This window comes from Camellia sinensis, chromosome 12 (genome assembly GCF_055761805.1).
Source record: "Camellia sinensis isolate YWXY chromosome 12, ASM5576180v1, whole genome shotgun sequence".
NCBI classification, from domain to species: Eukaryota; Viridiplantae; Streptophyta; class Magnoliopsida; order Ericales; family Theaceae; genus Camellia; species Camellia sinensis.
This window is the reverse complement of record NC_138972.1, coordinates 59,242,114-59,267,862: the sequence shown is the minus strand read 5'-3', so window position 1 is coordinate 59,267,862 and position 25,749 is coordinate 59,242,114. Positions and strand designations below refer to the sequence as shown.

The 25,749-nt window shown below is 36.4% G+C and overlaps 1 protein-coding gene across 3 annotated transcripts; it reads right to left on the bottom strand.

The window, feature by feature from the left end:
- Nucleotides 1-417: 417 nt before the first annotated feature.
- LOC114263189 (mediator of RNA polymerase II transcription subunit 15a) lies at nt 418-25,749 on the bottom strand. 3 transcript variants are annotated; one of them, XR_014346467.1, is made up of 13 exons: nt 25,530-25,749; nt 25,123-25,303; nt 22,193-22,304; nt 18,132-18,219; nt 15,881-16,696; nt 14,691-14,761; nt 7,156-7,230; nt 5,691-7,004; nt 4,996-5,334; nt 2,188-2,379; nt 1,951-2,039; nt 977-1,241; nt 418-755 (listed from the first exon to the last, which is right to left on the bottom strand). XR_014346467.1 is itself a non-coding variant. In XM_028203698.2 (12 exons), the coding sequence occupies exons 4-12, from the start codon at nt 18,208-18,210 to the stop codon at nt 1,028-1,030; spliced, it is 3,189 nt and encodes a 1,062-aa protein (XP_028059499.2). In that variant the 5' UTR covers nt 18,211-18,219; nt 22,193-22,304; nt 25,123-25,303; nt 25,530-25,749; the 3' UTR covers nt 899-1,027. The 3 variants fall into 3 exon arrangements, 1 of the variants encoding a protein (XP_028059499.2); XR_014346468.1 differs by lacking the exon at nt 25,530-25,749 and having other exon boundaries at nt 25,123-25,326; XM_028203698.2 differs by lacking the exon at nt 418-755 and having other exon boundaries at nt 899-1,241.

Sequence of the window (25,749 nt, the reverse complement as noted above, 5' to 3'; positions counted from 1 at the left end):
GTCTTGAAAAAGACAAAAAGTCAAAAAGTCACAAAGTCACTATCCTATTTAAGTCACATCATCTTATTTAAGTCACATCACCTCTCTAACAGATCACTTCAAACTCAACCCAAATCCAACCCATATTTCATAAAAAGTCAAAAAGTGTACTTATTTAGATCATCCCAAACAACCCCTTAAAATTGAGGGAATTACAATAAATAGGAAGAAGTGAATGTAGTTGCAAGTGGAATCTAAGCTCCAAAAAAAATGCAGTCACAAGTTTCAGTTGCATCATTACACAGACCAACTTGTAACTTTATATTTTTACAATTATTTTTTACAAGTCCCACTAATTTGCAATTACCCTTTAAAATTGACCAATTCTGAGAGAGATAAATAGGGGAGGGGAGAAGAGGTGAGGGGCAATTTCAAAGAACATCAAAATTACCCAGTATATATTTTATTAATGGCATTGCCCAAAAACTATCCATATTTGAAGAACTAAGATCATATGTACAAACTCTTGCTATCTCTGCGTTATGACTCACCCCTCACTATCTACCTAAAATCAGCAAACTCTACCTAAGCTTCCAGCAACTTAGACTAGACATAGTTTCCCCTTTTTCTATTCATTACTTTTATTACCTTTACCAAAGTTGGCATTCAAGATGGTCAAACAGCAGTTGGCCAAACGGCAGTTACGCAATTTTCCCGCAAACCATATCTTGAACTGCAGCATCCTCCTAATACTTCGCCAAATTTGGAGCAAACTTCTGAGCACAAACATCCCAAGTTGTCAGCCACCTTTCCAAGTGGAAAAATTCTATACATTCATTTCATACAAAAAGGTCATACAGAACAATATGTATGTCAATGACATTTATGTAATTATAACTTATAGTGGTGGGCATTTTGATTTCCAATGAACGCTATAATTGAGCCACATCATTCTATATATAATCTTTGTATAGAAATTCTGTTTATATAACATTACCGTTCCAAGTGACATTGGTTGCGAAAGATTACAGATGTCAATGCCCCAAGTTTACGAAGCAGTTATGCAGTTCTCCCATGTGCCATATGTTGTACTGAAGGAGCCTCCTCCCATGCTCTGTGCGAACTCAGAAAGAACTGTGCGAGCACAAACATCCCAAGTCCTTGCCATCTCTCCAAGTGACATGGGCTGCGAAAGCTCGCAAAGTGATAAACTGAACCTTAACCTTGCCCTCTCTGACAGATTTTCCAATTCTTTAGCATCTCTGTAGACCAAAAAATGTCATGTCATAATGATTGGTTTGCTTGTATTGAGAAAAGAACGCACAAAAGTTATTTTCACATTATTATACATGCTGTTCCCAGTAGATACCCATAATGAATGAATTGTAACATAACCCTTCTGGGCCTGTAAATGAGCTAGACCAAGTAATAGATTGTATTCCAGTTGATTTCCAACAATTAGTATATGTTTGACAATAATTGAACCGAGCTTATTTTATTTTGAAGTGTTGACAAGCCACTACAATTGAACAAAACTGAAATTGCACTTGGCTCACTTGGCTTACTAAAAGTTGTGTCAAACTTGAGTGGTTTCTTGCCACCCTTACTTAGATCTATGTCACTATGATAGGACTCGAACTAAATCCAAAATCCAAAAAATTATCATTTTCAAGAAATGAGTACTCAAATATGTCTTTTAATGATTATCATAGACTAAAAAAAAGTCACATGGTTGAGCATGTCTACCTTTTTGTTGTATACTGTTGGATTACATGATCAGCAATAGAAAAAATAAAATTTGGCATGGTTATTGGACTCTCTTACATCACATCTCAGTGATATCACTACATAAAAATAATAGATATAGATGTGTTTCTGAATCTAGGTTAATGTGCAGAAATGTGTGTGACACAACCACTTAGTTTTGAAGACCAATGCATATAGAAAAACATAAATGCCTCAATCTCTCACCTCTTGCCAATAGGCGATGTATTGACTAATATCGGCGAAGAATTTGGATAATCTGCAGGAACAAGCAGTTGAACAGGGAGTATTGACAACTGTAACAGAACGAAGCCAACATGCAAGTAGATTAAAAACAATCATTATTAGAAAAAGTTGACAAAAGGAAAATAATTAATATACAAATGAATTCAAAAGGAAAATAATTTTAATATACAAATGAATTCACAAATTTAAGAATCCCACCATTCTTGATGAAGAGTACTGTTGCTTGAAATTTCCACCAAGACCTAGAGCACTATATGAGCACCTGACAATGGTTCCTTCACCAAAGCCACCTTTGGCAGCATATTCAGTGGAATCTGAAATCACATCTATTACAGTCTCCACAAGTTTCTGGTTTATCTCCTTGATTTCATCCAACAGTGCATCATTGAGCTGCAACAATAGATATTAAAATACTTATCTGAGATACACAAGCAAATACCATGAACTACAAATATGAACATTAAGATGAAAGAGGGGCAGCACAAGGGTGGTAGAATTAGAAGTAAATGTGTATGAAGAAATTTGTATCACCACTTTGACTAAATAGGGAGCAGAATTGTTGGAGATTGATTACACAAAGGAGGTATACAGGTCCACTTTTTAGGGGTCGTAACGCTCTCACAGGGAAGGTTAAAAACATAATGATCAATGTTGTTTAAAAAACAACAAAAATGTAATAGCCATTTGACCTTGGCCACGAAAGAGAAACAAATTCATTAAGTTGATCTTAAATAATCTGTTAGTTATTATAATCTAATTAAAATGGCTTGCTAACTAAGAAATGAATCTCTTTCCATCTTTTTTCCTAAGACTGAATTAAAATGGCTTGCTAACTAAGAATGGTCTTTTTCCTAACACAATCAAGATTTAACACTTAACCACCAAGCCAATCTTTTTCCCCAGTAAACCAAAACACCTTCCGATAATACCATAATCTGAGCATATCATAATTTTTCACTAAATGCCTTGAATCCATTATGAGACTATTACATTTGTGCAAGGTGCTATTATCATTGACGATAGACATTAATAAGATAAAAAATGATTGATGCAGAGTATAAGAAGCTTAAAGAAGGTTAAATTTAGAGAAGTGATGATCCTTGGATATTGGCATGATTTCATAGAGAAACTGATAGAAATCTTCTATAATTATGTTTATAGTATTATTAGAGTCTTATTTTATTATTATTTTTCTATTTTTTAGGATTTTTAAGGTTAGGGGTATTTTGATAATTTTATATTTACTTAAATGGGTTATATGGGTCGCCCATGGGCCGTCTTGTGGGTCAAGTTATTTAATTGAGTTTTATTTATATTTTTTATTTGGTCTTAAATTAGTTTTAGAAGTTTAAGATATTATAGTAGTTTCCTTTTTTGATTCTAGTTGGTTTAGGAAGTCCCTAAAGTCTATATAAAGACATGTAATGCCTCTAATTCAAGGGAGTTGATATTTTATAAAAAGTTGAAAGTTTTGAAGCTTCTTTAGGGTTTATGTGATGCAACCGAACCCTAGGTGTGATGCCTAAGGCAATCTAGGTGCGATACCTAGACCTATCTTCTTCTTTTCTTTTATTTCTTCTTTTAATTTCAGCACTTCCACAGCCTAATTACTGTTCACGGATACTGTTCACAGCACTCAGGACAACCCCTGTTTTGATCTCTTTCACCTGTTTTATTAATCCTAAACTAGTTCATCCCATTCATTAATTGAAATCCTAAAATTCCATTGAGTTTTAGATTTAAGCAATCATAAAAACCCACAAAAAGTTTGTTTTACAGTCCTCACAGCCTGTCCTTAATCGTCCTGCATCAGTTTGGTATCAAAGCTTAAGGTTTCGCCATGATGTTTTCACATTATGGGAGATCCAATACAAGTGGATTGACTTGGGAAGAAGGTAAAGCGCTTCTTAGAGAAACTATTCGTCTGAGGGATCTTCAAGATGATTTTCTTGATCAATTGTATGCTCTTAAGCAAGGTGATATGTGCGTGATTGATTATCCAAGAAAAAACAATGAATTATTTATCAAATCTAGAGTGGTAGAAAGTGAACGGATGACTATTGCTCGTTTCAAAAGTTGGTTGAGATCTGTAATTGATGCAGGACAATTAGGGACAGGCTGTGAGAACTGTAAAACAGACTTTCTGTGGGTTTTTGTGGTTGCTTAAAGCTAAAACTCAATAGGAATTTTAGGATTTCAATTAATGAATGGAATGAATTAGTTTAGGATTAATAAACCGGGTGAAAGAGATCAAAACAGTGGCTGTTCTAGGTGCTGTGAACAGTACCCGTGTACAGTAATTAGGCTGTGAAAGTGCTGAAATTAAAGGAAGAAATAAAAGAAAAGAAGAAGATAGGTCTAGGCATCGCACCTAGATTGCCTTAGGCATCACACTTTGGGTTGAGTTGCATTACACAAACCCTAAACAAGCTTCAAAACTCTCAACTTTTTATTAAAAAACAACTCCCTTGAATTAGAGACATTACATGGCTTTATATAGACTTTAGAGACTTTCTAAACCAATTAGAATAAAAAAAGGAAATTACTATAATATCTTAAACTTTCAAAACTAATTTAAGACTAAATAATAAACATAAATAAAATTCAATTAAATAACTTGACCCATGGGCGACCCATATAACCCATGTAAGTAAATATAAAATTACCAAAATACTGTTAACCTTAAAAATCCTAGAAAATAGAAAAATAATAATAAAATAAAACTCTAATAATACTAGAAACATAATTATAGAAGATTTCTATCAGTTTCTCTATGAAATCATGCCAATGTCCAAGTATCGTCACTTCTTTGAGTTTAGCTTTCTTTAAGCTTCTTATACTTTGCATCAATGATATTGCCAATAAAGGTCCAAACTTTTTTAGCCATTCACATGCATCCTAGAACTAATCACCGTTTAACATCAAAGGACAATTCTTCAATCACATATCATTTTTCATGAATAGCGTTGGTTTGAATAATTAATGATGCATGGGTGGATAATAGACCTCAATCCTGGGCCTCTTGATCCTAGATGTTGCATTTGAGACCACGTCCGGTGTCTGACAACATAACCGTTCGAGACCATCATTTTCATTAAGAGGCAGTGATAAGAAATCTGATGCAGTTGTGCTTATGTGACGTTTCCTTTTTGATGAAGTGCCTTCACAATCCAAGCTGAAGTTCCTTCCTTGTAAACAATGACTTATGTTAGCCGCCAAATCATCACTAATAGCAACTCCAAATTCATCATAGGTTGTTGTTCCTGCTATCCTGTCAATTGTATTGATGACCAAGCCAATGTCCCGTACAGAGGTACTCAATGCTTTGGGTGATACTGATTTGACCTAAAAAATGCAAATAAACATCAGAATTCACAATTTCTAGCTATTAATAGAGGACTACGTACAACTAAAATGATAGACATCTCTAGTGATGACAATTGTAAATAGACACTCTCACAATATGGTCTAATTGACACCACATACACAATGGTGATCATACTACATATAATAGGACATAAATCATGAAAACAACTCTTGTTCATGGAGGCCAAAACTGTTTGATAACAGTCTCTTCCATATGCACTGCCTCAAAAATAAATAAACAAAATTGATAAAACTTCATGTGTCATATTTATGACTATAAACATGCATATCTCAAAATACATAGGGCAATCTGAAAAGAAGCCAATTGAACAAACCGCTTCAAGTAAGCACTTAAATGACAATTCCTTGGCATTTGTTTCGTGATTGTCTTCTGGACCATTGAACTCTGCAAGCAAGGGGGAGACTGATATCTCGGGTGTACCAATGGCAAGGAATTGGTTTTGGATTGTGGCTTGGGATTGGATTTCAGCTACCCCAACTGGGGTTTGAGGGTGTTCAGTATATTCTGCAACTGAGAGAGGAGAAATGCCGGAAGAGTGTATCTCAGGATCCAGTGGTAAAGAAGATGGTGTTAAAGGAGTTGATGGAGAAGGAACAACAAATGGCGAAGCAGCAGATTGCAAAGGTGTCCCGGCTCTAGATAGAGGTGACAACAAATTTTTTTGGTCAATGTGTGGAGAAGAATGTTGAGAGGTTTGAGGAGAACCAACGTTCATATGAGGAGTAGATGGCAGAAAATATTGTGGAGAATATTCCATCTGTTGGCCAACTGAGTGATACTGCTGAGGCACTCCAGAGCTAAAACCTATTACTCGACCCACCTTTGGCTCATTAACTTCATAAATCTTCTGCATGAACTTCAGCTGTTTCTTTTGCTCAATCAATGGCTGTTGCATTGGTTGCTGTAGTGTTTGTGCCTGCATCGTTTGATGCTTATGTTCTTGCTTCAGGTTCAGGAATGGGTTAGTAGAACTTGATGGAAGGGAACTCGTGGTAGGATCTAATGCATTCACAATGGTCATGTGAGAAAAGTTAGTCTGTTGTACTGTGCTCATCATATTTGGGAACAAAGATCTTACAGCACCATGTCGCAAAGGACCTGATGCACTTCTTTGCTCCGTACCATTTAAAGAACCACTATGCAGTGCATTTATTATGTTGGTCTGCTGTGGCCTGCTCACAATATTCTGGTGTGTAGAACCATGCTGTAATGGGCTCCAAGCATTTTTCGGTTCTGAACCAGTTAAAGAGCCATTATGGAGTAAATTTATCTTGCTTGCTTGTGAATTTGGAATCCGTTGCTGCATTGCTAATTGAGGTGAACCAGAGGGTACACCTGTCAATCCTGGACTCATCGAATGAAACTGAAGCTTCATGTTTATTTGTTGCTGCAGCTGAGGTATTTGAGACTGACTGCCATGTTGCAGTTGTTGCCCATACTGCTGTGAAGGAACAGTGTTCTTGTTGCGAAATGAATTAACATAAGATATGATCAGCTTCAGGTAATGATAAAATTTATCCTTGGAGCAACGAACAATATCAGCTCTGGGCATTTCCAAGAACTTAATTGTTTTCTCCATAAAGATTCTAGTTTTCTCGTATTTTGTAGCTAACTCTGCACTGGGTGGCTGCAAAAGAAAATATAGTATCAAACAAGAGAAAAGCAGCAAATGCAGATGCCAAAATAAATCAGGTAGTAACATCAGTTTTGAGCCAAGTAAGTTGAAGCAGGTGATGCAATCAGTACGAATAAAAAGAATATTAAAATAGATTGAGCACCTGAAGACACAATTCACGGATTCTCTTGTAGAACCTAATCACTTCAGTTAAGTACATATCCCTTACGGATTCAAGCTGCAAAGACAATAGAAAAATTATAAAATGATAAAGAGTATTCCAAATAATAAGAGTAGGTTCGTTGTTTCTTCTTTCTTTTCTCTTCGTTTTTCTAGGTGCCCCACAGGATTATTGGGGAGCGGGTTAGGGGAGCCAATTTTAGTTCAATTCTAAAATGTAAACATGCACACTAAAAACTTACTTAAATGATAAAAAAATACCAAATTAGCATATTTGTTCAGCTTTAATTGTTTGTTCAGGAGTTGATGGTTTGTTGGAATTGGGATATTCCATCAAAATGAAAACCAAAAGAACAAGGATAAACAAAAAATAAAACTATATATATCCGGTATTTTATAATTTTTATATAGGCTAAGAAGCATGGACACTTCTACTAAAGGGGCATGTCCGTGTGACCCCAACACTTGTCAAACACTTCCCGACATGTCTTAAACAAACGTCCAAATATGGCTTATTATTTTTTACACCTAGACATTCTTTAGACACTTGAGGGACACACGTGTCTATTGTTTGACACACATGAAACACATTACAAGTTTGAATAAAATAACGTAGAGCAATTTCAACAATCTCTTGTCTATTTTTTTTGTTGCTAAAACTGGCATGATAAATAGAAAACATTCACTCCAGAGATGCGCTATCCATTGTGCCAAATTTTAGCATGATTAATGTTTTACTATTGACTTGTTTTTTTACATTTTATATAAATTCAATAAAATTAACAAATTAATATAAAAAATAAATTAATAATTTTTACTTTTTATAAAAATGCTAAACATCATATCAAAATAATTTAATTGTGATGCCTAAGGCATTGTAGTAGTGATTCCTAGTTTTCTTCCTCTTTTCTTTTCTTCTATTATTGTTCATGGATTACAGTATTCTGTGCTACATAGTTCATGCTGCTATAGCAGTGAATTTTAAAGGCTACTTGACTTTGTATACATACATATATATATATATATATATATTTAAAATTTTCCTATCTTCTTCTAATTTTATGGCTGAGCTAGATTGTTTCTAGCACTAGGATAGGTTCTTCACTAGGTTGTGTAATTTAAGAGAATACAAAGCTTGGGTGATGATTATGATATCATCACCTTTTATATTAATCAATCAACTGTTACAAAAGGAAGTCCTAACGCATTGATTAAGGAATCATTTTTTATATTGATTGATTGATTAAGGAATCACAATCAATCAATCAATCAATCAATCAATCAATCAATCACAATCTAATCTAAACAAGGAAACAAAGAAATATTCTAACACTTCCCCCCAAGCTAGTGCGAAGATATCTCGCATGCTCAAGAGCCTAGAATGTCATGAAATAGTTTACTCCCAACTCCCTTGGTGAGGATGTTTGCAAGTCATTCGCCTGACTTCACAAAAGGAGTACATATCATGTCGCTCCTGAGTTTCTCCTTGATGAAGTGGCGATCAACCTCAACATGCTTTGCCTTGTCACGTTGAATAGGATTGTGAGCTATATTGATGGCAGCCTTATTATCACAATATAGCCACATAGAGTCTGTCTAGCCCATCCCCAGATCACTCAACAACAGTCTGACCCACAAGAGTTCACACACACCTCGTGCCATAGCTCTAAGCTCAGCTTCTGCACTCGATCTAGCCACCACATTTTGTTTCTTTCTCCTCCAAGTAACAAGATTGTTGCCTATGAAGGTACAATATCCTGATGTAGATCTCCTATCAGTTATTGACCCTGCCCAATTAGCATTTGTATAGGCTTCCAGTTTGAGGCAAGGTTTTAAAAAGCGGCCGCAACCGTTACGTAACGCCGTTACGTAACGGTTTTGGTGGTTACCGCCACCCGTTACGGCCGCTTTTGCAGTGTGATTGAGATTCACAGGTGTGTTGGCCGTAGCGGCCGCTATAGCGGTCGTAACGGTGCCGTAACGGCCTGTTACGTACCGTTACGTAACGGTTCCGAACTGCTTCTTTAAAAAAAAACATAAAAAAAAAATTGAAAATAGGGAAAAGGTGATAGAGAGAGAAGAGGGAAGATGAATAATATGTTATTGAATTGTTGAAGCTGTAAGACCTATGATATTCTATTCAGCTACTATCAGTCAACCATTTTGTTTGTATGTATCTATCTATATATTATTTGAAAATCATAATAATAATGTGATCATTATCGATTTGGCTTGATTAAAAAATATATATATATATATATTTAGACTCTTATTTATTCTCTTACTTTTGTCTTGGTTTATCTTATATATAATAATTAGTGATTGATTTTTTTTACAAAATATCTAGAAAACATAACACCTATAATTATATATTAATAGATATTTTACACATGTCAATTTTTATTAGTTTATTTTATTTTTATTTAGAGGTTATCTAAAAAAAGAATGAATATTCAACTGATCCAAACCCCCCAAAAAAAAATTCTTTATAATTTATTTTTTAATTTTTATATGATTATATTAGCATGTCTAATTTATTTTTTAAAAACTATTCAAGTTAAAATTTGCATATGCTTCTACAAGTATAACAATTAAAAAATAAATTTATACGTCTAACTCCAATAATTTTTTTTTTACCACACATGTAATATGGATTTATGACATATAAAGTCATTAATTAGTAAAATAAAATGTAAAAAACTCAGTTTATAATGATTTAAAAATATGAAATATATTGAATCATACTTAAAAATTTATAAAAATTGATCAATATTTATTTTAAAACCCAATAAATATGATTATGGAAAAAAAATATGCGTATCGGTAAGTTTTTTTCAAATTGTGCGAAAAATAAAAAAATTCACGGTTCCGGTTACCGCAACCGTTACGCTACGGCCTTTACACCCCGCAACCGCAACCGCGGCACCGCCACCGTTACAGCGACCGCAACCGCTTTTCAAAACCTTGGTTTGAGGTGATCAGGTTTGGAAAAGTAAAGACCCTTTCCAGGAAAAGATTTCAAATACCTCAGAATTCTCATAACAACCTCTAAGTGAATTTGATAAGGAGCATGTATAAACTGGCTAACCATACTGACAGCAATAGCAATATCAAGACGAGAGTGAGATAAGTAAATGAACTTACTTACTAGTCGCTGATAATTCCCCCTATCAATAGCTGCTTCTCTTTCATCATCACCAAGTTTCTAATTAGGTTCTAGTGGGGTATCACATGCCTTATATCCAAGCATCCATGTTCCTTCAAAAGGCCAAGAACATACTTCCTTTGTGAGATGAAAATCTCATCCTTGGAGCAAGCAACTTCGATTTCTAGAAAATACTTCAATTTTCCGAAGTCTTTGATTTCAAACTCACTAGCTAAATATTTCTTCAACAGGCGTATTTCCTCATTATCATCGCTTGTAAGCACTATATGATCCACATAAACAATGAGAGGTGTAGTCTTATCACGTAAGGAATGTTTCACAAACAAAGTGTGATCTGTCTGACTCTATTTGAAACCATATTTAAGCACTGTTTGAGACCATATAACGACTTTCGAAGACTACATATTTTACCCTCTGTCTGATGATCTCAAAACTAAGAGGAATGTCCATATATACCTCTTATTCTAGATCACAATGTAAGAAAGCATTTTTTACATCAAACTGATGAAGTGGTCAATCTAAATTAGCTACTAGAGAAAGAAGTATTCTGACTGAATTCGTCTTAGCCACTGTTGCAAAAGTCCCCTGATAGTCTACTCTATAAGTCTGAGTGAAGCCTTTTGCCATAAGTCGAGCCTTGTAATGTTCAATGGAACCATCTGCTTTGTACTTCACTATATACACCCATTTGCATCCCACTAGTCGTTTTCCCTTAGGTAACTCAACTAATTCCTAAGTGCCATTCGCACGAAGTGCTTTCATTCCCTCAATCATGGCAAGTTTCCATTCAGAGGTAGTGAGAGCATTCTGAAAATGGTTGGGAATACTAACACAGGAAATGTTTGACACAAAGGCTCTATATGAGGAAGACAAATGAGGGTAGGACACAAAGTTTGAGATAGGATGCTGAGCACAAGATCTCACACCCTTTCTCTTAGCAATTGGAATACCAAGATCAGTAGTGTCAGAAATAGTAATATCAGTAGACTCAAGAGAAACAAGAGGTTCAAAGTTATCTGAACTCTTATCAGAAGTAAGAGATGGCAATAGGTGAGCAGAAGTGGTCTCTTGTATCTAAGTAACTTTCTGTTTGCCTTTGTCCCTGACATAAACTTGCCCTTCCCTATCCTTGGTGGCATTAGATTCTATAATCCCAGTAATAGGTGGTGCAGGAGCAACTAGTTCCACCAAAGGAGCAACAGGGACAATAGGAATCTCTTTACACTAAGGCTTCCCTTGAAAGGATGATTATGACACTGGAGAAGACAAGAAGTAAGTCTGGGACTCAAAGAAGGTGACATCCATAAACACAAACCATTTACGAGAGGAAGGTTGATAACACTTATATCCCTTTTGAGTAGGCGAGTATTCGAAGAAAACACACCTGAGAGAGCGAGGGTCCAACTTATCACAAGTAGGAGAATGATTGTGGACAAAACAGACAAAACCCAATATTTTTGGGGGAATGGAAAACAAAGACTCTAAACCGAGAAGGACTTGAAGTGGAGCTTGTTTTTGCAAAACCAGGGTAGGAAGATGATTAATGAGATAGGCTGTGGTGAGAACAGCCTCGCCCCAGTAGGACCGAGACACACTCATAGAAAAACACATGCATCGAGCCATATAAAAAAGATGACGATTCTGTGCTCTGCAACCCCATTTTGTTGAGGGGCATTGGTGCAAGATTTCTGATGTATAATGCCATAAGTGGAAAAATAGCTCTCTAATCCTGAATCGATATATTCACCCCCATTATCAAAACGTAAGATTTTGACAATGGTCCCAAACTGACTACAAATCATTTTATGAAAAATTTGAAACACAGAGAAAATCTCACTTTTTCTTTCATGAGATACACCCAAGTAGTACGAGAAAAATCATCGATAGAGGTAACAAACTATCTATGACATATGATCTGAGGCACCAGAATCAATGATAGAAGATTAACAGAAAATTGGGAATGTGGAGCGCTGAAGACAGAGGTAAGATAGGGGTGACATGAATTAAATCTTTCCTAGAGATATAAGAAACAGTACTATCTGCAATCTTAACTTTGTCTTGACCTAAGGAGGGCTTATATGCTGAGAAAACGTCAGAAGACCCAGACATATGATCTGAGGCACTAGAATCAATAATCCATGGCAAAGACTTATGGGAAAGGAAAACACTAGAAGAAGAGGCTAAATTACCTAAACAAGCAAATGACGAGGAAGATGCACTGGGAGCAGTAGAAGACCGGCAGGCCAACAAATGACACAAAACATCCTCAAGCTCAGGAGAAGTCATGCTAGATAAACTATCAGAAGTTGGACCAATTGAAGAGGAAGTATAATCAAGGGTGTCAACAGCACCAAATTGATGGGCTCGTGGATTAGAGCCATGTCCTCTAGATTGGTCTGATCGACTGCCTCTAGTACTAGACCAATCACCTCGACTCCTTGATGGAGCCCGATGAAGCTTCCAACATGTCTCACGAGTATGCCGCAGCTTGCGGCAGTAATCACAAAATACGGTGTCCTTCCCTAAGGAAGGGAAAGAAGTAGTAACCAGTCACATCTCGAGAAGGAGCATAAAGTAATGATGAACGGTCTCCAGTAACCAGTGGTAACATAGCAGAATGACGACTTTCCTCATTCTGTACATATACAAAGGCCTCTTGAAGAGATGGAAGAACATCCACGCCAAGGACACGACTCCAGACCGGATCAAACTCCACATTGAGGCATATTAGAAACTTGAAGACCCTCTCCTGTGCAAAAAACTTCTGGTAATCAACTGAGTCAACTGTACAGATAGGCTTGTAATCTAGGAGATGATCTAGGCGTTTCCAACCATTAGTGAGAAAGGTGTAATATTGGAAAACTGTCTGCTCCCCATGTACTGAGCGCTCAATAAAACGGCGCAGCTCAAAAGACTGAGAAAAAATTCCCTTTCTGAGAATACGCAGTAGCGACTGCTTCCCAAATATCCTGGGCAATATTCATGGATAAGTACCCTTCACCAATCTCAGGAACCATGGAATGAATGAGTCAACCCATAATTAAAGAGTTGGTAATCTCCCATTGGTCATAGTCAGGATCCGTAATACCTGGTGCTTAAACTCTCCTATTAACACATCTCATCTTCCCCCTACTTTTCAGAAAAAGTGTCGAGACCATAAAAGGTAATTATGACCATTAAATAGAGAGGTGGTGATTTTGAGGCTAGGGTTCGGGTTCTCAGATGTAGTAGTCATAACTGGATTGGAGCTCAACCCTTTAGATGGGTGAGAAGTAGTGGTGGATTCACTAGTTAGGTCAACCATAAGAACTTTACAATTTCAACCCAAAAAATCTTGCACGAATCACAAGAATGGAAAAAGGAATGGAATAGGCTGGAACAAGCAAAATCACATACAGACCACTATGGGAACATAACAATCAGATTAATGGGTCATCTATGGACCCCAAAAATAAATCAAATACGGAAAAAATGAACCTCTAATCAAAACAAGTGTTGAACTGTGTTCAAGAAAGTAGAGGAAAGAAACTTGGGGCAACAGAAGATGGGTAGCACTCAAACACTCATCCACAGGAGCTGAAATATACACAAAGAGAGGTTAGGACATCCCTCACAAGGGTCGACTAGGCTAGAGGGGCCTTCGGCTGAACCAAAAACAGCTCTGTGGGACCTTGGCTGGTTCCGACAGAGACTCAGGAACCAGCGGTGGAGGATGGGTGGTGATAGGTGGTGGTTGGTTGGTGGCAGCGGTTGCGTGGGTGGCAGTTTTTAAGGTTTTGGCTCTGATACCATGTAATTTAAGAGAATACAAAGCTTTGGTAATGATTATGATATCATCACCTTTTATATTAATTAATTAACTGTTACAAAAGGAAGCCTTAAGCCACTGATTAAGGAATCAAATTTTATATTGATTGATTGATTAAGGAATCACCTTTTATATTGATTGATTGATTGACTGATTAAGGAATCACAATCAATCAATTAATCAATCAATCACAATCCAATCTAAACAAGGAAACAAGGGAATATTCTATTAGGCTGCATGTCAACAGCTAATGAGCCATTAATCACAAGATTTCTTTGATGTGAAAGTGTGATTGATTGGTTAGGAAACTCTACTGTCATTGTCTAGGTTGCTCTTTTCTCCTTCATTTATATTTCTCTTCATTCACACATTAATTTCACTGCATTAAGGTACTGTTTTCCATTTTTTACCATAATAATAATAATAATAAAATTGCCACAATCAGTAGCTATAAATCCTGCTTAGATCCAATAACCCAATTCTACCTGTTACAATCACTAGTAAGTTATTTTTTGGAAAAACTTATAGCTAAATAAATAAATACCTCGCGATACCCCTGATCATGCCAATCAGCCAAAGCTGCACATTCAATCTGACATGTGGAGTCAAGTGATGCTACAGGAGAGACAATGAGATAATAATATTTTATCAGCCAACCCTTTTTTTTTTTTTCTGTAAAAAAAATAGAAAGAGAAAGCTATTCCGTGACAGTGATATTGCATCAGTAGAATACTGCTTCAAGGAAAAACTTATCATTGTTATAAGAGAAACAAATAATATGGATTACAACATATTATCCAAGACTTTACAGGATCACAAAAAGGAAAGTGATCACTACTAAGAAATTCATAAAGATTTAAAAAGGATAGTAAAAAGAGAAGTGGGAATATCTGAAAATTAAAGTAAAATTTTTTTTCTACACCATGTAGATACTTAAAATTGAGGTTTGGACAATATGATTCAAAATATAATATTTCAAGCAATTAGTACAATGAAATTTTTGACAACTTGGTATTTGGCCCTAAAAACCGACTAATTCGGGAGACCAATTTCACTGTTCACTAGCGGGGGGCTCAATTAAAGCCAGGGAAAAGCCCTGTATAGACTGGCCCAAGAAATTATTTGCATCCATGAGGTTTCAAACTTGAGACCATGAAGGGAGCACACCCCCAAGCCAACCCCTTGGGATTAGTACAAAGCAATTAGTACAACTGCTTGAGTTGGACTAATCACTAGAGCAAACTTTTACACAAGTAATGCATGTCAGGCACAAAGATATCCCAATTTGCCAAATTAATACTGCAAAGAATAATCAAGGTTTGAAATTAATACTAATGTCCGTACATATGTTTATGGGGATGCACAGGAAGCAATTACTAGATTACCTCATGCTGTGAACAGCCACCTTTCCAACTTTATGGTGGATTTTTCCATGCTTTATGTCAAAGCAGCATTTTGTAGTTATTGATAGACTTTTGCCTCTTTTAGCTACTCTCATGTTGGTGTATAAAGTTTTCCACAAGGATATTGTCAATTAAAGTTGCAATATCCTTCAGCCAAACAATTAAATCTTTCTTCTTTGATCTTGCTATTTTTGCAACTATCTCAACCAGTATAATCTCATCTCAGTTCTTAAAAAAACTAGGCATGTTTAAATATGAAATTACAGAAAGAATCTGCAAAACAAAATAGAAAGAATAGTTTTGCTCAATGATTTAACTTTTTTAAAAGTACCTGATGAGGCTTGAGGAAGCACCCTTTGAGACTGTTCTGTTTGCTTCTGTTGATCAATAAAACCATTCTGAGGGAGCAAAGCCACCGAATTATGATGCCTTTTCTGCATGCTTTCCTGTAATGAATTTCTTTGATCTTGTAGACCCATTAGCTGATGCAACTGCATTGGCTGTGTTGTTTGATGGACACTTTGCTGTGGTGCTGCAACCTCAGGTTGTTGAAGAACGTTCAATGCATGCTGATGTGGCTGCCTCTTCAACATGTCTGATCGTGCTCCAATGAATTGCTTCTGCTGCTGCAATCCAGAAACATTACTTTGTAGCCCCAATGACTGATTGAATGGGGTTGACATGTTCTGCTGATATGATGGCAGCTGCTGCTTCTTCTCTAGCAGTCCAACATGATGATTCTGTTGTAATATTGTTGCATTTTGGCGCTGCCCAGTTTGCTGTTGGTCCTGAACCGTTGTAAACATCGGCTGCTGAGAATATTGAAGCTCGATTGGCAATGATAATATTTGCTGGTCTTGTTGTTGATGATGACTATATTGGATGTTTGGTTGCATTAGCGAGGGCTGAATATGTGGTTGCTGGACCTTCTGTTTAAAGAGCTGCTGCCGCAACTGCTGGTGTTGGAGCTCGGGAACCACCTGTTGTAATGGCTGACTCCTGGGTGACTCCCTATGTATATTGGCAAAGATACTTGACTGTGTACTTGGCCCAACTAGATTGCCAACAGGCTCATGAGAATATGCAGACATATTTTGCAAGCTGGAACCATGACCAGCAGTTTCTGTTCTGGTAGTCTGAACCAGATCTGCAACAGAATGTCTTGCCAATGTTAAAACAACAGAACACTGTACCATAGTAAATGAATGCAACTTATCATGAATTGTTATATAAAAGCTGGTGTGGGGCATCAGATTGCATAATATCTAATTCTATTTCAAATAAAAGCCAAAGCAAAGAAAAGACCAATTGAAAGATAATATAGAATTTCCGATGTACCCAAAAAAAAAGAAAAAAAAGAAGATAATATAGGTAATCAGATCAATTATCTACTCTACAAGATATAGGAATTGTGAGGGAAATTGTTTAGATACTCCCATGTGTCATTTTATTGGTAATTTATTCCAAAATTGAGTTTGTAATTTTTACTTTATTTTTAGGCTTTTCCCGATAAATTACTTTATTTTTAGGCTTAGTTGAGTCTTAAGCATATTCCATAGCGAATCATTATCAAGGTGACTTCAGCTTGATCTTACAGAAAGACTCAACTTCGAAAAGTAAAACTCATGCTTTGCCTAGGAAGCACAGACACATACTCGCGGCACGACATGGAGACGCTGACATAGGCTTGCGTGTCTAGAGTAAATTTCTTGGGAAATTGGTTCCTCATTGACTTAGGATTGTTTTTTGCTATATATTGAGACATATACTTCATTGTTTAGGTTATCCACTGTTTGGTGAGCTCGAGAGCATATAGTATTATGCAAAACATCTTTCATGTTTTGTAAGAAGATAGCTAGGTCTATATAGACTTGGTGTTTCCATGTTTCATTGATCGAGCTTGGAACTTTATGATTGTGTTCATGTTGACGCTGCTAGTGAAGATATGGAGCACAAGTGAGACTGGACAGATGTGGATAGCAGATTAGTAAGTAAGATATGTGTGTCTAGATCTCGGTGAGTCTTGTACTTGATATGAATTTTGAGTGAAAACCTTGTTTTCATAATTTAACAGCCTCAGGGACATTACCCATTATCCACTTTGAACAACTGTCCACAGTATAAATTTAAAAACTCTAGTGGCAAATGTATACTATCAGAGACAAAGAACTATATTTTGAACTCTTTACCATTTGAGGCTCTAACAAGTGAACAATCATATATATTAGCCTATTCACAGGAAAAAAAGGATAACTTCAGCTGTCGGGCATTTTAGAGGGCTTGTGGTGGCAACAAGCAGCGAACTGTAAACATTTGAAAACTTTAAAATTTCTGATGACTGAAATTACCATGGGAACTAACAACTGAAGTTGTACAATTCATATTCATGAGAAGTTGCAGGACTTGAAATTACCATGGGAACCTCATAGTCATTTTGTTTGAAAATAAGCATCATGGGCATGAGGTAGAATATCAAAAGTTTTATCTGAGAATTGCCTCCAAAAGTAGGAGGGTCTATTCGTTGTCTATACAATAATATTTGATAACCGAACACATAATATAATGTGTATCTCATTCGTTACCTGAACTTGACGAAGCAGCGCTGCTACCATGATAATACAAGCTTTCCATTGGCATTATCTTCTGACATATTCTGGACATAAAATCTGACTGCACAAAGAATTAAACAGATTTGACATATTGTCAATATGAACGATAGAGAGCTGTGATGTCTAGCAGCAGTGTATGCATTATTTGTTTGACATGCTTACAGATTTTCAACCAAATTCAACAATATATGTTTACCTGTGTTCTCCAGGTAACATGGTTGAAAAGTAAGTACTTAAAGTGGCAGAGCCAAAAATTATACCAGGGCTGGGGCAGGGGAAGGTAGTAAAGAAAGAAAGTTCATAAAATTTAGACAGAATAAACGAAATGCTGAATTCCAATAACCATGGATTTTCGTTAAAATTAATTAAAGTTCAAATGCATCATCAGTAACTTCCATAAAAAAGTTTGAGACTTGCAAATACCCAATTAATTAGACCCCAAGCCCAACTTGATATGCATTGACAGTATTGTGTGACACAGTATCATGGTGGAATGAGGCTGCCACACATATATATCATATAAAAAACTAATCCGCCACGGGGAGTGTCTGTCATGGTCGGTTGGGGGTTTGGGGAGGGTGGTTGTTCGACCAGAGGATAAGGGACAGTTTGGAAAAGTCTATTGTTTAGGAACTTTCAAGTCTTAGTAGGAATAGGTACTCCCCTAGTATATTTACTTATCAGGTGAGTTGGGATTCTTTCAGTCCTCCAATGAATTTCAAAGAGCTCTTCACTACAGCTTGCATCACTTTTGAGGTCCTTAAAAAGTCTTTTCCCAACCATTTTTAGTATTGATGTTATGTTATAAATAGTTCTCTCTTTTTTATTAGCTTAAAATTTTATGGGGGTAGCTTGCCAACATGGTAAAAGAGGAGAGAAGTCCTGTGTTAAAAATCCTGACATTTCCTTGATAACTATAAATATCGACGTGCTTGGCATACTCATAGAGAGAGTTGGCCAAACTTGTTCTTCGTTTCTTTTCTAATTTTATGTTGAGGGAGGGGGTTGTCAGTGTCAGATCACTATTAGTCCCAAAAGCTTAAGTGATCCCTCATGTGAAGCCCCTTTTGCACATGGAGAAGCAATCATCCAAACATAAAGGGAAGTATAATGCAAACGAGGAACAAATGAAAATGGAGAGACTTGAACCTGAGTTCGGACATTAGATCACCACTAGTCTCAAAAGATTAAGTTGCAGAAAAGGGACCCAACAATGCATATCAAGCTCTCCAACAATCAATGATATACCTAATTTTTCACTTTACACCTTAATCTTTAGAAGAGTCGGTTTTATCTTATGAGCCTTTTATAAGAATCTTTGTCATTCCACTCTATTAAAGTTAATAATGCAGTTCAACATACCGTGTGATGTCTTTTTGCTACCTCTACCTATATTTGCTTTGATTTTCTTTTTCCTTGCAACACTCTATAATCTAAATCATGCCACTTTCTCAATTCTGTAATTATCAGTGTTCTTTCCACATGGCAGAACCACTTGACTTTTTTGAGGTCCTATGGATAAAAGTGAAGTTTTTCATCTCCCTTTGACAGTTATGTTCATCACATCCCTCTAAGTCCATGTTCATAACTTCCGAGGTTTCACCACTAATACTATTGCAGGTGGCTTAGACCAGTTGCTTCTTCCTAATAAACCTGTCAATCTGTTACTTATATTTCGAATACTACAGTTTCCGATATCGCAAAGTTGCATTTTAACTCTCCTCTATTAAAAAACAGAAAGATAAATGTACTTTTAGCTTCTGAATCACGTTGGAATCACTGGTTTTGTTGGATTCCTTCATCAAATCCTTGAGCAAAAATCAAAACATTTCCTCAGAATATTGTTCAAATGATAGAAAGATATGCTAGTTTGATCAAAGACATTGAAAGAAAAGCACCATAGTGCATATACACTTCAAGAATATCAAAAGTTGGCAATCTTAATAGGAAGAAAATAACCACTCAAAATATTTCAATTTACAGTCTAAATAGAATGTTAGAATTTCCCATCTTTACCTTCACCTACTCCACTACACACTCCACTTCACCTACCTCCACTTCACCACACACTCCACTTCACCTAACCCACTATCACCTCCACTACACCTACTACCACATTTTCTTCTATATATAGATTGTATAGGAATTGTAATTAATCAATCTTGTAATACAAAAACATCAATCAATAATACATAAATTCTTACATGGTATCAGAGCAAGGTTAAAGATCTTGGTGTTCTTCGCCTTCCGGCGGGCGGCAACCTTAAAAAAAAAAAAAACCAAGAGGAAGAAGACGAACTGCACACCAAACTCATTTTATTCATATCAGGGGCTCAACCCCGATCACAATTTTACACCAAAAAAAAAAAAAAAAAAAAAAACCCACATCCACCGGCAGGATTTTCTTCTCTACTCTGCCGCCGGTCTTTTCTTCTTGCCTCCGTCTTGGCCAGCCCTTGCCGGTGTTGCCTCCGGATTTCCCACGCCACCGAGCACATTTACTCCCTGCTCCTCCACTGCCGCATATGGCGGCCCTCCAAATCAGAACATCACGGTGGCCTTCCGCTTCAGCTCCTTATTTTCTGCTTTCAGCACACTGATCTCTGCTCGCGCATCCTTATACATGCGTTGGAGCAGAGCCAGCTGGGAATTTAAATGCTGCACCTCATTTGTCCTACTCTGCAGCCGGTTCGACAAATTTGTGACCGCCGTCATGCTTTCCACACATGTCTTTAAAGTATACTGGTTGGCCTCCACATCCGACTGCACTGCCATTCTTTGCTCCACAGACCGCATCGGAAAGTTCAACGGAGTAAACTCCGGGGCGCTTGGTTGAGGTTCCAGTGCCACCGCACCAGTTGTCTCTCTTGTTGACTCGTTGAGGTCGGGAAAGAGGGTGAGCAGCCCGCGGGAAGACGATGAAGCCATTTTCTAGGCAACAGAGTGTTACAGACTCTCTCTCTTAGAGTGTTACAGACTCTCTCTCTCAGCACAACGAAGAGTTTTTCAGACTCTCTCTCTCAGCACAACGAAGTTTTTTTCAGAGGATTTTCGCAGCTTTTCTCTGCCTCAGCCTCAGCATCAACCTTGGTTAAATAGCCAAGGCAGCCACGCGCATCGCGCGCCTCTTGCCACCAGCCGACAAACGGGCACGCAAGCCAAGGCGCCCACGTGCCTCGCCATCATGTCCGACACACCTTTTGATGAATTGGGCACTCCTTTTGATGGCACGCCTTTTGAAAAATTGAGCGCACCTTTTGAGGATGCGATTTTTTATGGGTCCGACAAGACTCTGTAAACTGTCCCGACATTGATTCCGGTTAGCTCCTTTATGGGTCCGACAAGACTCTGTAAACTGTCCCGACATTGATTCCGGTTAGTTTCTACAAGGGTCCAGCAAGACTCCGTAAACTGTCACAACATTGTCTTCTACAACGGTCCGACATGACCCCATAAACTGTCTTCTACAACGGTCCGACATGACCCCATAAACTGTCTTCTACAACGGTCCGACATGACCCATAAACTGTCTTCTACATCGGTCTGACACCGCCATCCAGTGTCCTCTACACCGTTATAACACCCCCATACAGTGTCCTCTACAACGTTATGACACCACCTTTCAGTGTCTTCACCAACGGTCTGACACGACCATACAGTGTCTCCTATCCTTTTTTATTTTTTTGTATTTTCTTGTTTTGTTACTCTCTCCAAACTCAAGTTGGTTAGTTTCTCTCCTCCTTGAGTTTGCGGGGGGCTGTTAGAATTTCCCATCTTTACCTTCACCTACTCCACTACACACTCCACTTCACCTACCTCCACTTCACCACACACTCCACTTCACCTAACCCACTATCACCTCCACTACACCTACTACCACATTTTCTTCTATATATAGATTGTATAGGAATTGTAATTAATCAATCTTGTAATACAAAAACATCAATCAATAATACATAAATTCTTACATAGAACAACAAAAAGAAAACTAAAAAAATAAGGTATTTCTTCTGATGACTTTAACTAAAACACACCTTGGTTGCTGCATCTTCATAAAGCTTCTTCTCCAACTTTACAGAAAAATTATCTGGTTGACTCAGATTATTGGGGTTAGCCAAGGAAACCAGGATACTAATATCCTCAATCCTGTAAATGCAAAAATTATATTATGGTAAGTGATTATTGACATCTGAGATTCAATAAACAGCCCAGCAAAAAGCTCAATTCTTCCACAACATAAACTAGAAAGAATTGATGATTGCATACAAAAAATACATAATGCAAACGCAATCCTCAATAACATGAAATTAATCTTTTAAATTAATACTCATACAATGCTGAGTCTAACAAATTATCAGTGATGAAGAACTATGGAAATTTCTACAAATAAAGCACTGATAACACAACAACGACAAAAAAATGCGAATCACTAATCTACTGAAGCAATAGCTGTAAATTATAAATACTTGAGAGGGGGGGGGGGGGGGGGGGAGATTATTCTTTTCAATCCCACTAATCTGCTTGCTGCCCCAGAATAGCCTAAATTCAGCCCCCGAAACTCTTACATGTTGAGACCTAATAGACCCTAACCTCTTCCCCAACCCTTAGCCCTTTGATTTAACAATAATACCTAATTGCTGCTATGCTCTCAAACTACTAGTTGTAAAAAGATCAATCATTTAGAAATTAGAACCCCAAATCCACAACTTTTTGTCATGCTTTTAAACTGTAAAACAATTCATAAGGTTGCTGTACTCGGAGTAGTCAAAGATTTCCTACATTAATATCTTTTATATTCTACAAAAACAAACATTAATTAAAAAATCAAAAGCACACCTCACATAATACTCAAACATTTATAACTCTACAAAATTCCACTATGGCCATTGAATTTAATTATTTTATTTTCAGCAAACTCACTTGCATTTTGTCTCACTTTACAGCAGGGAAGGAAAAAATCACCTTTGACTGTATTAGTGGCAAAATTTCAAGTAGAAATCTAAGATGAATTTTTAGGTGAATTTGTGAATGAACAATTATAATATACTTTAGAAACATTTCTTTACAAGCATTTATAAAATCCAGCCCCATAATTAGAATTTTATCAGATTATTCAAGAACAAATACAAAATACTTTCTTCTTATAAATTTCAAATGCATTTGAAGTAAAAAATCTCAGAAATTCCTGGGGCAAATCTTTTAAATTCTTAGATGGCAAACACATATTTCACCTCTAATCAAAAAGCTCTATGACAATTTACTGAGGCCACTTCATTAGATTCTTTGAAAAAGGCCGATTGATACAATTTATAGACTAAAAATTAAAAAATCCACCAATTGGCACATATTATGAAATGTATCACCAGCAACTTACTTACCCTCTAAAACAGGTTTCAAGTCAAAGCATGCCCATGAAAATGCATAACTAGTATTAATTCAGCATAGATCAATTAAAATCTAATAGTAGGCATCCAATAGACACAACCCAATTAGCAAGTCAGAGTAGAAAACTAATCAATCACATTCAAAATACGTTCACATACAAGTACATATGCATGTTTACAATCCTTGTCAAGGGAAAAACAAGAGTATTCACTCTGTATTTCTATCTTGTGGTTGAATATCAGACCTTTTTTTTTGATGAATAAATTTATTACCAAAAGCATCAAGAAGATGCTAAATAATACAAAATGAAAACCACAATAAAAGGGGAAAACACCTAACCAATCAATTTATGTACAAAATCCAAAAAAAAAAAAGAAACAAATCCAGATCCACCCTGCTTGATGTTCAACTGTACAAGACACCAAATATCAGACTTTAATTCGGCTAACCAATTGTCACCATCAATGCCAATGTTCAAGTCACTGTTAACAGGTATGTAACTGGGATCATCCATCATGCAAACGTTGCAATGATCGAAACAAGTGTCATTACTACCACATACAATTCAAAAAAAGAAATTACCAAAGTAACTCCAATACTACAAGGCATTTTGCGTAGCAAAAGTACACAAAAAATATGTTATTTATTTTGCCTAACCACTTTAGCTAGTGTTTATTCCAACAAGACTCTAGTTGAGCTACCCATCCAAACTAACTTAAATAATTTTCAAAAGAAAATTGTTACAAAAAATAAAAATGTCACATTTTTCATTGCATTCCACTTGGGCACTACAGTTCAATGACGAACCACTGAAATTTCTCTTTAATTCAAAACATTTTAATCATGAACAAACAAAATTTTAAATTTGATAGGTACAGCTAAATGTCAAACTTTCAACTACATTGCATTATTCCAACGTTTCTAAATTTCCATAAAACACAAGTTCATCAATAACAACCGCCATTTAGTTTTGATTGTTACAAGTAACACTTAGAACAAATTGAAACAGTGCCCAAACATGTAGATGAAGCAAAACAACAACCAAATCAAAACAACTCCTACTACTCCTACATTGAATGGATTTCGAGTTAGACGTTGGGAAGTAGAACTGATTATCGACAAGCAATGTCTACCTACTGCTTTGAAAATCAATAAATGGTGAGTGATCTTAGAGTGATTTTTTGTATGATTGAGATTTAATTCTACAAAAGTGGAGGGTATTGATATTTTAAAATGATTTTTTTGTATGGTTGAGATTTAATTCTAAAAAAGTTGAGGGTACAATAGTACTGATAGTCGCTTAAAAAAAAAATCTCAACCATACAAAAAATCACTATGCGATCACTCTTAGGAAAAATCAGCTTAGAGGATCCTATCTCGGATCACTGAAATCAATAAATTAAAGGCTCATAGATATTCTGCTAATGAAACCAATATTTGTCTATAAATGCCTAACTGAATTATTGCATCAATGCGTGAATATATCAACAATATTGAAAATCAACAACACTCAACCCAAGCTCTACACAATATACATACATATGCATCTGTCTATCTATCTACTATATAAAGCCAGCACCTGAGTTGGTGTAGACCGTAAAAGTATTTTTGGTTTTCCCAAAAAACCCACGTAACTGCCTGCAGCTTTTTGGCTCGTGCAATTGTCCAGATCAAATTCAAATCAAAAGGCAAGCTCTATTATAATCCCCAGACCATAGTCTTGATCTTCTTCTTTTTTTTTCTTTTTTACTATCTTCTCTCTGTCCAAGAATCAACAATTTCACTGTTGAAGACATTAATGATTTCATAAACAAACAATCCTAAGGAGTTTTGCTTTTGCTCTCAATCAACACAATATATATATATATATATACATATGTAGAATATAAAAGATTAAAATAAAATCCCTAGAGAGAGTCATAAAAGGGGAAAGGAAACAAAAAAATTCAAGAAACAAACGAGGCTAATGTGAAGAACACACCACACCTGAATCATGTGTTCTATATACATAGAGAGAGAGAGAGAGGCCTTTTTTTTTCGAAGGTTATGGGAATTGTATGAGAGAGATGGTTTTTGGGAATGGTTTGATTGTGGAGAGATCGATTGAGTTTTGAGTTTAGAGAGAGAAAGTCTTGGAGAGAGAGAGAGAGAGAGAGAGAGAGAGAGAGAATCAGACGGTTTTGTAAAGAAACCTGAAACCTGTGCG

Coding starts and splice junctions, on each gene's coding strand:
- LOC114263189 (XM_028203698.2), bottom strand. CDS start 18,210: ATGTCCAGAATATGTCAGAAGATAATGCCAATGGAAAGCTTGTATTAT. Junction 7,005..7,155: donor TCCGTGAATTGTGTCTTCAG/GTGCTCAATCTA, acceptor TTTCTTTTGCAG/CCACCCAGTGCAGAGTTAGC. Junction 2,380..4,995: donor TCAAGAGGCCCAGGATTGAG/GTCTATTATCCA, acceptor CTATTGTTGCAG/CTCAATGATGCACTGTTGGA.